The sequence below is a fragment of the Mauremys mutica genome, chromosome 3, assembly GCF_020497125.1.
Source record: "Mauremys mutica isolate MM-2020 ecotype Southern chromosome 3, ASM2049712v1, whole genome shotgun sequence".
In the NCBI taxonomy this organism is placed as follows: Eukaryota; Metazoa; Chordata; order Testudines; family Geoemydidae; genus Mauremys; species Mauremys mutica.
This window is the reverse complement of record NC_059074.1, coordinates 110,172,787-110,189,569: the sequence shown is the minus strand read 5'-3', so window position 1 is coordinate 110,189,569 and position 16,783 is coordinate 110,172,787. Positions and strand designations below refer to the sequence as shown.

At 47.2% G+C, this 16,783-nt stretch overlaps 1 protein-coding gene across 1 annotated transcript in view; it reads left to right on the top strand.

Moving 5' to 3' along the window:
- Positions 1-16,783, top strand: part of SHPRH (SNF2 histone linker PHD RING helicase) — a 133,933-nt gene that overhangs the window by 58,868 nt on the left and 58,282 nt on the right. Inside the window, exons 14-16 of the mRNA XM_045009684.1 lie at positions 648-769; positions 9,137-9,225; positions 11,194-11,286. Of these exons, the coding sequence (XP_044865619.1) occupies positions 648-769; positions 9,137-9,225; positions 11,194-11,286 (304 nt within the window). The remainder of the gene's footprint in view (positions 1-647; positions 770-9,136; positions 9,226-11,193; positions 11,287-16,783) is intronic.

The window sequence follows — 16,783 nt, the reverse complement described above, 5'->3', positions numbered from 1 at the left end:
TTGCTTATTCTTCATTTGTACAACCCCTAACACAATGGGATCTCTTTTTCAGTTGGCCCTTATGTGTATCAGCAATACAAATAATAATAATTAAAGTAAAAGGAGGAAGACCTATTACAATGTTGAAAGCTCTCTTTACCACAGTACGTACTCTCAGGCCCCTGAGAGTCTAGTGGAGCTGTCATGTTGCTGAAGTAATGAATTGGTTCCTGAGGGAAGGTGCTTTTAAAAATAGATTGTATAGCTCCTTCTCTACAAGAATGGCATATACGTCCTTGTCTCTGGAGGAATGGTGCTGTGTTGCTGAAGTGTAGAGACTTCTGAATGAAGGAATGGGAGAAATTCCTGACAGTGGAGTTCTTACAGGTTTACTTTTCCAAAGTCTCCACAGCGTGGGGGAGTTCATTCCTATTCTCTTGACATATACCCTCGGTTAAATTAGTGATTGGGGCACTAGATGAGTGCAGACGCTGCAGCTGAAAGAGTGACTGCTAAAACTAAATCATGTCACTATATTGTCCTTGAGAATATTTATCATGTGGCAAACATATGTTTTCATGATATATCTGCCATGCATAATATGACCTTTCATACAAGTGTAGTGTCTGTTTTTCTTTCAAATTTGATCCATTAGATCTTTATTTCAGCACCATGACCATGGAGGAGCTACTAACTTCACTGCAGAAGAAATGTCGAACCGAATGTGAGGAAGCCCATCGACAACTGGTGTGTGCTCTCAATGGTTTAGCTGGTATCCATATCATTAAAGGTAAAAGCTTGATTCTGTTATCACACTGGTGTAATTCAAATGCAACTCCATTGAAGTCCATTGAGTTGCACTATGTAAAACTGGTGCAGATGAAGTGAATTAGAGCCATTATTTTCTCACTTTTGTTAGGGCTATGACAGTGGCTACTGTGATAGATACAATGGACACTTGGAATATCCAAAGATTCTTCTTCGAGTGCTTGCTCATATCCATTTCAATTAGGTGTGCGTGCGCTGCGTGCACGAGCATCGGAAGATTTTTATCCTAGCAACACTCGGTGGGTTGGCTGAGGTGCCCCCTAGAGTGGCACCCTTATGAGCTAGATATATGCCCCTGCTGACCCAGTGCCCCCTCAGTTCCTTCTTATCTCCCATGATGGTCGTTGGAACTGTGGAGTGTGGCATAGCTGATCTCCACTTCCCTAGCTCTGCTCTGTAGATAGTTGTTATAGCATAGTTGTTAGTAGTTTCTAGTTGTAGTTAGTAGTAGTTTTTGTTCTTAGTGTATATAGTAACTGGAGGTAAGGGGCTTCTCCTCTTCCCTCCTTCCCGGTACTGGGCCCATGCCTAGGTCTCCAGGTTTCAAACCCTGCCTAGCCTGCCTCAAGCCGATGCCTACGGGAGACCCCCACGACTCCTGTCTGAAGTGCCTGGGGGAATCCCATCAATCAAATAAGTGCCGCATTTGTAAGGCATTCAAGCCTCGGACAAAAAAGGAGCAGGACTTTCGTTTGAAGCAGCTCCTCATAGAAGCGGCACTTAGCCCAATGCCCTCGGCCCTGCGCCGAGACCTGGCGCCGTTTGTCTGAAGCGCGCGCCTCCGGCACCGGATCGACCCAGCACCGGCAAAGACTCCCAGCACCAGACGTCTCTGGCACCATTACCAGCGCGGCATCACTCTCTGTCTCTGGGAGCCAAGAAGCAGCACAAGCAACCTGCTGCTCCTGTACAGTTGCCGGCACCGCCTATGCCCCCTCTTGGAGCAGTGTCCCGTGCCGGACCGCCCCGTGAAGGCTCCAACTCCGGCACCGTCGATTCCGGGGCTGCAAGCGCCACTGAGTCCGGTGCACATAAGCTCCCCGGTGCGTACCGTGGTCGATCTCAGCCTGCCTTCCACCCCGAGACTTTCTCCACTACTTGCGACCTGATTGCACTCACCGAGCTGGGACCATCACAAACTTCGGTACCGCTGGTGCGGGCTGTTCCATCAATAGGGAAGCCCTCCATGATGCGCCCTCCATCCCAGAGCGAGAAGGGTTGGCACCGATCTCGGTCCCAGACCACGTCATGGTCCCGATCCGGGTGCTGGTCTCCTCCATGGCACCGCTCGCAGTCCCAGCACTGATTATGATCTCGGCACCGGTCGTACTTGCGGTGCCACTCCGCCTTAAGAAGATCTCCTTCCCAGTACGGTCGGTACCAGTCCAGCTCCCGGCACCAATCCTGGCACCAGTCTCCTCGGAGTCGTTCCCGGTGCCGCTCCGCCCGTAGATCTTCATCGAGGTCCAGATCTGCCTCCTGGCACCAATACTACTGTCGGTCCCGGTTCAGGTAGCGGTACCGCTCGAGACTGTGGCACCGATCTCCATCTCCACGGCATGGGCCAACAACGCATGACAGTGCAACCCAACATGAGCGATTGGCTCCACCTTGGTCTTCTCACCCCAACTCAAGGTCGTCCCAAGTGGAGAGTGGCTACCGCGTCCATAAGCAAGACGCGGACAGAGCTAGCCAATGGCACAACGAAGGACAGGATCCTGCTCAGGGACCCCCACAATAGTTTTTTTTGGACCCCTTGGGCATGCCATCAGGCCCAAGGTGTCACATTGGGAGCTTCTCATTCTGCCCACTCAGAACCTCGGGTCCCGGCGGCCACTGTCAGTCACGCTCCCCCTCTCCCCTCCGGGTGCTTGGAGGTGACAGCCCTACCTTCAGCTCAGGCCCATGCCCCTAGCATGGAGGACCTAGGGCAGCCAGACCCCCTCCAGCAAGACTTGCCCCAGGACCCATTAGTCCCGGGCGTATCCTCCTCATCCTCGCCTGATGAGGTGGTGGTGGTGGGCACGTCCTCCTCTGGCCCACCACCTATAGACTTCGGTGCACACCAAGACTTGCTTCGTAGGGTGGCACAAAACATGAACCTCCAGGTGGAGGAGGTGGTGGAGGTTGAGGATCGGGTGGTGGACATTTTATCTGCCGATGCCCCCATGTGTATAGCCTTGCCATTTATTCGGACCCTCCAGGCTAATGCCAGTACAATCTAGCAGTCTCCGGTGTCTATTCCTCCCACTGCCAAGGGGGTGGAGAGGAAGTACTTGGTCCCTTCCAAAGACTCTGAGTACTTGTACTTTCACCCCCAACTGTGCTCCCTCGTTGTGCAGTCAGTTAATGAGAGGGAAAGACACGGTCAACAAGCTCCCGCTCCTAAATCCAAGGATTTTAGACGCCTGGATTTATTTGGGCACAAGATCTTTTCGACTGGCGACCTACAACTTAGGGTGGCTAACCAGTAGGCCCTCTTGAGCCATTATAATTATAATACCTGGAACTTGATGGGAGGAGGGCAAGAAAGTAGTCAGGACATCCTTGCAGGCTTTGATGGATGCGGCAGACTCGGTGGCTAGGACTCTAGCCTCGGGCGTAGCTATGCGCCGCATCTCGTGGCTGCAGGTGTCCGGTCTTCCACCGGAGCTGCAGCAAACAATTCAGGACCTGCCCTTTGATGGCCAGGGGCTATTTTCAGACAAAAGTGACTCCAGAGTCTGAAGGATAACCGGGCCATCATGCACTCATTGGGCATGCATACCCCAGTGACGCAACGTAGGCCCTGCCGACCCCAACCGCAGCGCACCTACCCTAACCCTCGGCCGAGACAGGACTTCTCTAGAAGACACGGCCACAGTGGTAGGAGGAGGCAATATGGTCCTCAGACAGTCCAGAACCAGGGCCCTCCCCAAACCACTGGCGGGGCCCAAGCAAAACTTTTGAAGGTGCGCCTGAAGGTGGAGCACCAGTCTCCTTTCAGGATACTTTCCCACCTTTCACAAACCGCCTCTCCTATTTCCTCTCTGCGTGGTCCCGCATAACGTCATACTGCTGGGTCCTACGCACGGTGGAAAGTGGATACCAACTTCAATTTGTTTTGTCCCCCACTTCCCACCCTCCCTCCCCATCCCCCTTCAGGGACCCCTCTCACAAGCAACTCCTTCTACAGGAGGTGCAGACGCTCCTGGCTATCGGAGTTATAGAAAAGGTTCTAAGGGAACTGAGGGGCAGGGGGTTTTACTCCCGCTATTTCCTAATCCCCAAGGCAAAGGGGGGACTATAGCCTATTCTGGATCTGCGTGGACTCAACAAATTCATGGTAAAGTTGAAGTTCCTCATGGTTTCCTTGGGGTCCATTATCCCTTTCCTGGAGACTGGTACGCTGCCCTCGACACAAGGGACATGTACTTCCACATAGCAATCTACCCACCGCACAGGCGCTTCCTTCGCTTTGTGGTCAGTCAACGACACTTCCAGTTTACCATCCTCCCCTTCGGCCTATCCACGGCACCAAGGGTATTTACAAAGTGTATGGCTTTCGTAGCTGCCTCGCTTCATCGACATCGGATCCAAGTGTTTCCGTACCTCGACGACTGGCTCATTCGGGGTCGCTCCGAGCTCCAGGTGCAATCTCATGTTTGGTTCACCGTGAGCTTGTTCAGATAGCTGGGCCTGCTGCGTAATGTCGAAAAGTTCATTTTGTAGCTGACCCAGAGAATAGACTTCATTGGAGCAGTTCTGGATTCAAATGTTGCTCGGGCATGCCTACCGCTTGCCCGCTTCCAGTCCATGGCGAACATTATCCATGGCCTCCAAAGCTTCCCGACCTCGACAGCATGCACATGCCTGGGTTTACTGGGACACATGGCATCTTGCACCTTTGTAACCAGACATGCCAGACTACGCCTCAGTCCACTTTAGACACGGTGCTCACAGTAATATAATAGGATATCTCCATTAATATTATATTATATCTCCTAGAACTGGAAGGGACCTTGAAAGGTCATAGAGTCCAGCCCCCTGCCTCCACTAGCAGGACCAAGTACTGATTTTGCCCCAGATCCCTAAGTGGTCCCCTCAAGGATTGAACTCACAACCCTGGGTTTAGCAGGCCAATGCTCAAACCACTGAGCTATCCTTGCCCCCCAGTACTGACAGAAGTCTTAACCTCCCTGGCTTGGTGGCTGAACCCCAACTTTGTATGCAGGGGGATGCCATTCCATGCCCCACCGCCCTCCCTAATCCTAACCACGGACGCATCATCTCTGGGCTGGGGCGCTCACCTTGCATCCTTTCGCACACAGGGCCTTTGGTCCACACAAGAGAGAACCCTGCACATCAACATACGGGAAGTGAGAGTAGTACGCCTGGCGTGTCAGGTGTTCCGCGAACACCTTCAGGGCCGTTGTGCCGCAGTCTTCACAGACAACACAGTGGCCATGTTTTACATCAACAAGCAAGGGGAAGCGAGATCATCCCCCCCTCTGTCAGGAAGCCATTCGCCTGTGGGAATTCTGCATAGCCCACTCGATTGACCTGTGGTGTCGTTTCTCCCGGGAGTCCAAAAGACTGTGGCAGATTGCCTCAGCAGGTCCTTCCTGGCTCACGAGTGGTCGATTCGACCGGACGTTATCCATTCTGTTTTCCAGAAGTGGGGGTTTTCCCACATAGACCTTTTCGCCTCTCGCAAGAATTGGAAGTGCCAAGTGTTCTGCTCTCTCCAGGGGTGCTCCCCGGGCTCCCTATTGGACACCTTCCTGATGCTGTGGAAAGACCATCTGTTCTATGCCTTTCCTCCGTTCCCATTAGTCCACAAGGTCCTTCTCAAATTGCGAAGAGACAAGGCCTGCTTAATCTTGATCGTCCTGGTGTGGCCCAGGCAACATGATACACCACTCTCCTCGATCTGTCGGTGACCACACTAATTCCACTCCTGTTGTGGCCAGACCTGATCACTCAGGAGCATGGCCGACTGTGTCTCTGGACCTGCAATCCCTCCGTCTCACAGCATGGATGCTGCATGGCTAACTCAATCTGAGCTGCGTTGCGCCCGCTCGGTGCAGCACGTACTCTTGGGTAGCAGAAAACCCTCTACTAGGTCCACGTATCTGGCCAAGTGGAAGCGTTTCTCCTGCTGGTGTGCCCTGAGCAGTACCGCCCCTCTGGAGATGCCAGTACCTACCATCCTAGATTATCTCTTGTTCTTGAAACAGCAAGGCCTAGCAGTTTCATCCATCAGAGTACACCTAGCAGCAATTTTGGCCTTCCACCCGGGTGAAAACGGGCGCTCAGTTTTCTACAGTCCCATGGTCAGCAGGTTCCTCAAGTGATTGGAATGTCTGTACCTGCAAATTTGGCATCCGGCCCCTACGTAGGACCTCAACCTGGTCCTATCCAGGCTCATGGGTGCCCCATTCGAGGCAATGGCCACTTGCTCGCTTCTGTACCTTTCCTGGAAAACAGCTTTCCTTGTCACACAGGACTCTCTCCTGAGAAGGGTGATGGCTAGAGGCCGGAGATCTAAGAGGGGTGAGAGACGGGATCAGAGATGCAGTTACCTCTGGAACTGTGACAGCTACATCAAAGGTTTTGTGCAGGTAATAGAACTGCAAACATGTACCTAGCAAAGAGTGGCACAATGCCAGAAGTATGTGTGGTGCTCTAATTTATCAGAAACGTTTTTTGTCCTTTGCACATTGATTCAAGTCACTAAACTTCGCTCCTTTGATCTAATGGTCAGTGAAAGCTTTGGCCTCTTCCCTAGAATATTATGATGTTATATAGTATTTTAAACATTTTAATAAAATGAAACACAAAAAGCCTCTAACACATTTCACTTTCAATATCGTATAACATATGGATGCTTTTGCAACATTGTTTTTAAATGGTAATAGATTTTAATGACATCAGTAGCAAGGATTGATACTGCCATTTGAAGTTGAAGGTACAAAAGATAACCAATTTGGCAGCAGTGATGACAGCACTTTCCGCCCCCAAGTCTGGAGCAATTGCTGTGTACACAGAGAATGTAAGAAATGCAAGAAGTCATTATGTTGTTGCCATTGCAAATACTGTTTAGTTGAAGGAATATTAGCATATAAATGGTAGTGTAAATTCCAGTTGAATCAGTGTGAGGGTTCTGATAGTTCTAATCAGAAATCTGAAAAATGAAGCAAGGAAAAATAATTGTGTGAATCTGTTACCAAGTAGTATAATTTACTTAGATGCTTAGTTCTAAATGTTCACAACAAAAGTACAGCTGTTTTTTGGTTTTTTTTGCCAAGTGATCCTTGTTAAAACTAATAAGGTGCATGGAATTGCACCCCCCCTTAGTTATAGTATTAGTACTCACTTTTAAAACAATCTCTTATGAATAAATATATAAGGATAAGAATACATTTAGTTCAGTTCCTTCCCACTTGCACCTATTAATCGGATGTTGTCCTGGTGATTACCAGTGAACTCTGAAGTGTGTAGTAAAGTGTACTATGTTTTGTAACACCTAGTAGTTCAGATAAATCAAATCACATAATGTCATTTTTAGTTAAGCTGCATTAACTTCAACAGTCTCTTCAGTTTACCTGTTCTTCTTTCAATAAAGCTTTTACTAGACTAGTGGCTCTCAATCTTTCCAGACTACTGTATCCCTTTCAGGAATCTGATTTGTCTCGTGTACCCCCAAGTTTCATATAATTTAAAAACTACTTGCTTTCAAAATCAAACATAAAAATAGAAGTGTGTCACAGTGCACTATTACTGAAAAAGGCTTACTTTCTCATTTTTACCATATAATTATAAAATAAATCAACTGGAATATAAATATTGTACTTACATTTCAGTGTATAAAATATTGAGCAGTATAAACAAGTAATTGTATGAAATTTTAGTTTATACTGACTACACTAGTGTTTTTTATGTTGCCTGTTGTAAAACTAGTCAAATATCTAGATGAGTTGATGTACCCCCTGGAAGATCTCTGCGTACCCCCAGAGGTACGTGTACCCCTGGTTCAGAACCACTGTACTAGACAACTTCCCCACCCTGTAACTTGCTACCACTTTTCAAGATATTTGGAACTAGAAAAGGGCTTTCACCATTATCTTACTGTCCACTCTTACATTTTTATGTCCCATGGACCACCACACTCATTCAAAAGTTTCCCCAGACTATTAATTTGGTTACCTATCTTTTGTTTATTGTTGGAGTTGAAGAAAGCATACATAATTGTTTTTTTATGATTTACAAATATAGCGTCAAGTAAATATCAGTTAATTTCTTCCTCAAGGTGCACATGGCCTCTTAAACTATAATTCCACTCTGAAAAGTGATTGTGAAAATGGCACAAGAGAGGGTGAATAATAGATTTTTTTTTGGTTTGGTGGCAATTCTACAAATAAAAAATATTTTGGTAAATCAAAATAATTTAGTGGGTCAAAATAAAACATTGTGACTGCAGGCATTTTGACAAAAGCAGAGGACTAGATTCACAAAAAGGTCAGTGGGGAGAATGTAGGGAGGTGGCTTCCTTTAAAACCTTTTGCCCCGGAGTTAGGGAACGCACCTGTGATGCAGGAAACATGAGTTGAAATTCCTCCCTCTACTTTATATGGAGAAGGGGTTTGAACATGGGTCTCCCATATTGCAGGAGAATGCTCTAGCCATTAGGCTATGGGACATTGTGGTATGTATTTTTCTCAATCGCCTGTTGAACCTTGTTCCACTTTTTATAAATAATTAAATAGCCATTGGAGCAGAGCCATTTAAAGTGAGTCTCCCACTTCCTAACCACCAGCTATAGAATCATTCTCATTCTTTCCCTGCCCCAGTGACTATTCATTGTTATTGATAGTTGTGATTCATAGTCATGAACTGGCAAATTCTGCATTCAGTTGCACCAGTGCAGTGGGTGTTGTAATCAATGGGTTTGCATTAAGGCTGAATTTGAAGTTTGAAAATATGACATGCAGAATTCTGCTTGACCCTGAACCATCATGTGTTTGCGGGTCTGGCAATTGCAAAAATCATGTTTAACTTGGAAACAGACTGTTTGCTCTGGAAGTCATTGAGAAACAACAAACATGGTACCTCACAATGCCATTCTTAGACTCACTTTTCAGAGTAGAATTCCACTATGTTGAGTAAAACATTCTTCTTCAATTGGTGTTTTAAAATAGGCAATTTACAACAACCAAGAAACCAGCAAGTAAATAGTAGATGGTCCCTCTGAAGGTATCTTACATATGTTAGAGATGATGGCCATTTGTGGCCACTTGGAGATAGAAATCATGTTGTGTTTGGTTCTAAATGGATTTGAATTCTTCAGATGAATATGCATTGGCAGCAGACCTGTACAGAGAGGTGTTGCGTTCCTCTGAAGAGCACAAAGAAAAGCTCAAAACAGATTCGCTGCAAGTGAGTATGCATTTAAGTTCACATGCATTTTTTAAATAAACTTATCAACATGTACTTCACTGTTCAGTTAAATTTCTTATGCAGCCATTTCTCATAGGGGCTTGCCAAAGGGACACTGTTAACTTGTTCTGTCTTCAAATATAACATACTCTAAACCAGTGGTTTTCAAACTGCGGGTCGGGACCCAGTACTGAGTCTCAGAATGGTAAGGCACTGGGTCGCGGTGGCTCTGGTCAGTCCCATCAGCAGTGCTGCCCGGCTAAGGCAGGCTAGTTTCTACCTGTTCTGACACCGCGCTGCGCTCCAGAAGCGGCCAGCAGCAGGTCTGGCTCCTAGGCGGGGGGCCCACAGGGCTCCGTGCTCTGCCCCCGCCCTGAGCAATGGCTCCGCTGCAGGGAGAAGGGGGGTCCCTGTAGGCAAGAGCCGCACGGAGCCACTTGCACACCTACGCCTAGGAGCTGGACCTTCTGCTGGCCACTTCCGGGGCGCAGCGTGGTCTGCAGTGCCAGAAGAGGCAGGAAGCCTGCCTTAGTGCCCCCACTGCGCCGCCTACTGGGAGCTGCCTGAAGTAAGCCCTGACCCTGCACCCCAATCCCCTGCCCCAGCCCTGAGCCCTGCCCAAACCTGGAGCCCCTTCCTGCACCCCAAACCCCTGATCCCGGCCCCACTCCAGAGCCTGCACCACCAGCCCAGAACCCTGACCTACTCCTGCACCCCAAACCCCTGCCCCAGCCCAGAGCCCCCTCCCACATCCTGAACCCCTCATTCCCAGCTCTGTTGAGACGCAGGCATTAACAATTTTCTTCAACTGGGTCCCCAGAAAAAAAGTTTAAAAACCACTGCTCTAAACATTGTGATCTGTCAAAGTCCACTGAACTACAGATTTCTTGTTTAAAGCCACCATAGCGTAACAACAAATTTTTATAAAGCCTTGCCTCTAATTTTTAGTGATGCACCAAAAAAAACAATGTGAGCTCCACCTGCTGGTCTACAATAGAATTTAACAAGCTGTAATGTTGGAGTCTTGCATATCACTGCTAACATCAGTGGTACTCTAGAGTACAGACAGAGAAATAGACAAAAGGCAGCTGTGATGGTTCCTGGAGAAGTATAAATAGAACCAAGTCAAATTGTTATATCACAAGAAATGATAACTCTAAGAGCATTATAACACAAGAAAGAGAATAAAAAGTATTGACAGTATCCCTTTAGGAAACACTATTTATATTATGTGAATGTGTATCTCACTAAATCAGTTCCCTGCCATTGCAGGGACCTTGGGCATTGGTGCACCTTTGTCCCTCTTGTGCCACACAATAGTTTAGTCTCCTTAAGATTGTAATACTTTAGTCTAATTCTGATTGCTGGGCTTGTTGTGGGAGTAACTGGGTGGTATTTAGTGACCTGTATTACAAAGGAGGTCAGAGTAGATGATCTGATGGTCTCTTGTGGCCTTAAACTCTGACTTTGATATGAAACTATACTACTGTATCTTAAGTTAAATGACAGAAGCTGCTCAGAGTTTATAATTTTTTCCAACTTTTCTGAAGTTTGTCTATTTTAGGGACATATAAACAACTTCTTTCCATATTTATTTTTTAAAAATCGTTATAAAAGAATAATTTTTAAGATAAATGCCTTGCATTTCACGGTGGCTTTAAGGGGAACAGCTGTGATTTAGTATAATAGAGTACAAAGCAAAAGAATCAAAAAGACATGGGTTCTTTTTTAGACTTTCTCACTGATTTGCTATGAGATCTTGGGGGAGTCAGGTAACCTAGTTGTCTCACCCACCTTCATAAGGTACTTTAAGATTCACAGAGGAAAGCCCTACCTTTAAATTAAATATTTATTATTATTCTCATAAGTAGCCTTGTTCTGGGATTCCACTAATGATTTCGTAGTTGCTGTACGAGATAATACAGTATATTGTATTTCATGATAATTATTGCTTTTCTCTGTGTGAAGAGACTTCATTCTACACACAACCTGATGGAACTACTGGCAGCAAAGCATCCAGGGATACCACCAACTTTGCGTGATGGCAGACTTGAGGAAGAGGTGATTGTTGTTCGTTTTGGTGTAACTGTACAGTATTTTAAACAATATGTTTTGCAGATTGTACTTTTTTTAAGACTGTAACCATCTTTTCCTATTATATTATGTCAAAAAAGGGGAAAAAATCATCAGGCCAAGTACTCCATGGTAAACCTCCAGCCATGTTAATGAAATTGCATCTGATTGAATGAGTGAAAGAAAGGAAAATGTCCAAATGCTGCTATTCTGAATGTGTGCTGATCTTTGCTATGTTATGATTATATGTTTTGGGGAAACTTTAAATATTAATCACTAGAACTATGATCTTACAAGTGTTTACATATGAATAGTCTCATAGTCAATGAGGCTAGTCATGTAAAATTAAGTGTTTTCAGGACTGGGGTCAAATAGAGCAGTATATAAAGAGGGTGTCAGAGGAGAAGGAATAAGTGTTAGCCACCTCATGGACCAAACTATGGAAAGTACCTGTATCTGAAGTTTGCAAAGCGGTCTGTTGAATGTTGTATGACAAATGATAGTCAGCTTCTTAATTCAATTCTCAATTCACCTCTATCTGGTGATCTCTTAACATCTTTTTCACCAAGAGTCATACTGGATTCTCCATTACTGATCATTTTTAAATTGTATGTTTTTCTAAAAGATCTGCTCTAGGAATTATTTTGGGGAAGTTCCATGGCCTCTGCTATACAGCAGGTCAAACTAAGTGATCACAATAATAGAAATGTATGACTGGAAGGGATCTCAATAGGTCACCCAGTCCCCTGCATTGAGGCAGGACCAAGTATTATCTAGGCCAGGGGTAGGCAACCTATGGCATGCATGCCGTCTTCGGCACGCGAGCTGATTTTTCAGTGGCACTCACACTGCCCAGGTCCTGGCCACCGGTCCAGGGGGCTCTGCATTTTAATTTAATTTTAAATGAAGCTTCTTAAACATTTTAAAAACCTTATTTACTTTATATACAACAATAGTTTATATATCTATATTATAGACTTATAGAAAGAGACCTTCTAAAAACGTTAATAGATGTAAAAGAACTAAAAAAGAGCCACCGTGGCTTAACAACCATGTAAAAGGAGCAGTGAGAGATAAAAAGACTTCCTTTAAAAAGTGGAAGTCAAATCCTAGTGAGGCAAATACAAAGGAGCACAAACACTACCAACTTAAGTGCAAGAGTGTAATAAGAAAAGCCAAAGAGGAGTTTGAAGAACTGCTAGCCAAAAACTCCAAAGGTAATAACAAAATGTTTTTTAAGTACATCAGAAGCAGGAAGCCTGCTAAACAACCAGTGGGGCCCCTTGACGATTGAAATACAAAAGAAGCGCTTAAAGACGATAAAGTCATTGCGGAGAAACTAAATGGATTCTTTGCTTCAGTCTTCACGGCTGAGGATGTTAGGGAGATTCCCAAACCTGAGCTGGCTTTTGTAGGTGACAAATCTGAGGAACTGTCACAGATTGAAGTATCAGAGGGGTAGCCGTGTTAGTCTGGTTCTGTAGAAGCAGCAAAGAATCCTGTGGCACCTTATAGACTAACAGACGTTTTGCAGCATGAGCTTTCGTGGGTGAATACCCACTTCTTCGGACTTGCATCCGAAGAAGTGGGTATTCATCCACGAAAGCTCATGCTGCAAAACGTCTGTTAGTCTATAAGGTGCCACAGGATTCTTTACAGATTGAAGTGTCACTAGAGGAGGTTTTGGAATTAATTGATAAACTCAACATTAACAAGTCACCGGGACCAGATGGCATTCACCCAAGAGTTCTGAAAGAACTCAAATGTGAAGTTGCGGAACTATTAACTAAGGTTTGTAACCTGTCCTGTAAATTGGCTTAGGCCTGGTCTACACTAGGACTTTAATTCGAATTTAGCAGCGTTAATTCGAACTAACCGCTCAACCGTCCACACCAGGAAGCCATTTAATTCGAACTAGAGGGCTCCTTAGTTCGAATTTGGTACTCCACCCCGACAGGTGGAGTAACGCTAAATTCGACATGGCTAGCTCGAATTAGGCTAGGTGTGGATGCAAATCGAACTAAGTAGCTCCGGGAGCTATCCCACAGTGCACCACTCTGTTGACGCTCTGGACAGCAGTCCGAGCTTGGATTCTCTGACCAGCCACACAGGAAATGACCCGGGAAAATTTGAATTCATTTTCCTGTCTGGGCACTTTGAATCTGACGTCCTGGCTGGACATCGGGGTGAGCTCCGCAGCACCTGCAACGATGCAGAGCTCTCCAGCAGAGGAGTTCATGTTATCTGTGAATAGAAAGAGGGACCCAGCATAGACTGACTGGGAACTCTTCGATCTGATCGGTGTGTGGGGCGAGGAGTCTGTGCTTTCGGAGCTGCGCTCCAAAACACAGAATGCGAAGACCTATGAGAAGGTCTCCAAAGCCATGAGAGACAGAGGATACAGGCGGGATGCAACGCAGCGCCGCGTGAAAATCAAGGACCCCAGACAAGGCTACCAAAAAATCAAAGCGGCAAACGGACGCTATGGAGCCTGCCACCACTGCCCCACCAGTGACCGTGGACTCTGACGATGGGACAGTGTCGACGGCCAGTTCCTCGGTGATGTTCGCGGATGGGGAAGATGAGGAAGGGTTTGTGGAGGACGAGGCAGGCGAGAGCACTTACAACGATGGTTTCCCCGACAGCCAGGATCTATTCATCACCGTCACGGAGATCCCCCAACAACCCTCCCCGGCCATTAACCCGGACCCTGAATCAGGGGAAGGAGCAGTCGGTAAGTGCTTTAACCATGTTAACTTTTATTCTTAATATAACAGGAATCTTAACTGTGTGAAAAGGAGGTCTCTGTAGATATGGGGATAGAACAGAAATCATCCTTGGAGATCTCCACGAAGCTCTCCTTGCGTTAATCGAAAAGCATCAGCAGGAGGTTCCTGGGGAGAGCTGCCTTATTGGGTGCTCCGTGGTAGCACAGTTTTCTGCGGGAGGCTTTCATGAGGAACTCAGGGAGCACTGCCTCCCCGAGCACGGCTGCATCGGGCCCTGGTTCGTGCTAGCTTTCACGCAGCAGGCGCTCTCTATCTCCTTCAGTGACCCTCCTCAGGGTGATCTCGCTCGGAGACTCCTGCATCTAATTAGGGTAATTACTGTAATTTTACGCCTGGTCCAAAGTATTTTTAATAAATCTACGGACAGACGGCATAGCACAGACTCAGCACGCAGCTGCGTGACGAGCGTAACAGAAAGCCAAAGAATATAATGGACGCTCATGGAGGGAGGGGGGAATGAGGACACAAGGTATCCCACAGTTCCTGCTGTCTCCGAAAAGTATTTGCATTCTTGGATGAGCTCCAAATGCTTCTAGGGCCAAACACAGTGTCTGCGGTGGGTCAGGGCATAGTTCGGCAATTTGCGCACACACCCCACCCACCACCAGAAGTGAAAACAATCCTCTGTTGACTCTTTTACATGTCACCCTATCTTTACTGAATGCTGCAGATAGACGTGATGGTGCAGCACTCAACACCAACATCCTTGCTCCCCCCACGCTATGGATGCCTGATGATGACGATGGATTTCCATCTTTTTGTACCATCAGCCTATTGGCACATGGGGCAGTGCAAAAGGGCTGGTAACCATGCCGACTAGCATCAGTAAGGTCGATCAAGGGCGCCTGTCCCTAATTTTTGATGGCAGATGGTGCAATATGGCTGGTAACCGTCCTCATCATTGCAACAGGGGGCTGAGCTCCATCAGCCCCCACCCTTCATTGTAAATAAAAGATTCGATTGCCCCTGGACTAGCAGAGGGATGATGGGCTCCTTCATCCACACTCCTTAATGTCCTGTCTGGACTATCATTGCAGCTGGAGGCTTCCTTCCACTCATTTCTCACAAACAAGTCACTGTGTCTTATTCCTGCATTCTTTATTACTTCATCACACAAGTGGGGGGACAATGGTATGGTAGCCCAGGAAGGCTGGGGTAAGAACGGAATGAACAGGTGGTGTTGTTGCAGGAGCACCCCCTGTGAATAGCATACAGCTCATAATTTATGCAGGATCAGGACACAGAGCAGCTGTGCTCTCTGGTTCTATGATACAGTGGTTCTCTAGTACACTTGCCCATAATCTAGGCAGGACTGATTCTATTTTTAGGTACCAAAAAGGAGGGATTGACTCAGGGAGTCATTCCCAATTTTGGCTTTTGCGCCCCTGGCTAAGAGCAGCCAGGGGCACTTATGACAGCAGCAAATGGTACAAAAGGACTGGTAGCCATGATCATCTTACTTCCAATTTATGGAAGGGTTTGGATGGTGCAATATGGCTGGTAACCATCTCTGCTGTCATGCAAAAGCAAAAGCATGCCGCTGTGTAGCGCTGCTGGCCCGCCTCTGTCAGCGGCATCTAGTACACATACGGTGACATACACAAAAGGCAAAACAGTGTCCATGGTTGCCACGCTATGGCGTATGCCAGGGCAATTCTGGGAAAACGGGCTTGAAATGATTGTCTGCCGTTGCTTTCCCGGAGGAAGGAATGACTGGCGACATTTACCCAGAATCCACCGCGAAAATGATTTCTGCCCCAGCAGGCACAGGGGTCTCAACCCAGAATTCACAGAGACAGCCTAGACTCAGTTAATTGTTCGCAAAAATGTATCTTTGCAAGGAATTCACTCCCTGTTTCCCATCTCACAGCTTCCACTGTCTCCAGACCTGCCACAGCATCCCCCTCGCAGAGGCTGGCAAAGATTAGGCGGCGAAAGAAAAAGACAAGGGACAAGATGTTCGAGGAACGTATTGGGCTGCTACCTAGCAGAGGCGGACCAGCAGAGCCAGTGGAGGGAGACCGTCTCTCTGTGCCAGCGCTCACACAGCGAACGGGAGGAGAGGTGGCGTGAGGAAGACAAGCAGGCGACTGAAACAATGCTTGGACTAGTGAGGGAGCAAACGGACACGCTCAGGCGCCTTGTGGATGTTCTGCAGGACCGCAGGAGGACAGAGACACCCTGCAGTGTATCTGCAACCGCACTCCCCCGCCACAAAGTCCCATACCCCCCTCACTGAAAATAATCAGGAGGAGGGGCGGCCGGGGACGTGAATACTGTCACTGCACCACAGCACAGTGCTCAAGTACCCAAAAGCTCTCATACCCTACATTTGCCGAAGTCCTTCACTTCCAGACTCACAGTAGTCCCAATCCCAGTCCCATCCCCTAACTGTCTACTTAATTAATAAAAATGCTTTGCTGTTAATTACTGTTTCCGTTATGTTTTTTCAAAGAAGACTGTGTTTGAATGGGGGGCGTGGGGAAGGGGTGGTTAATTGCATAGGACAGTCACCTTTCCCAGGGTACAGACACGGGGGCAGGATCAGCAGCGGGTCACACACACAGTGCAGTCAGTAGGCACCCTGGTCGGTTTTTGGAGGTGGTTTCCAGGATCTGTGTGGGCGGGGGAGATGTGACTTTGCAGCGGGGGAGGGCGGTTACAGATCTTATACAGCGGTCCTTGTCCTGGACCGC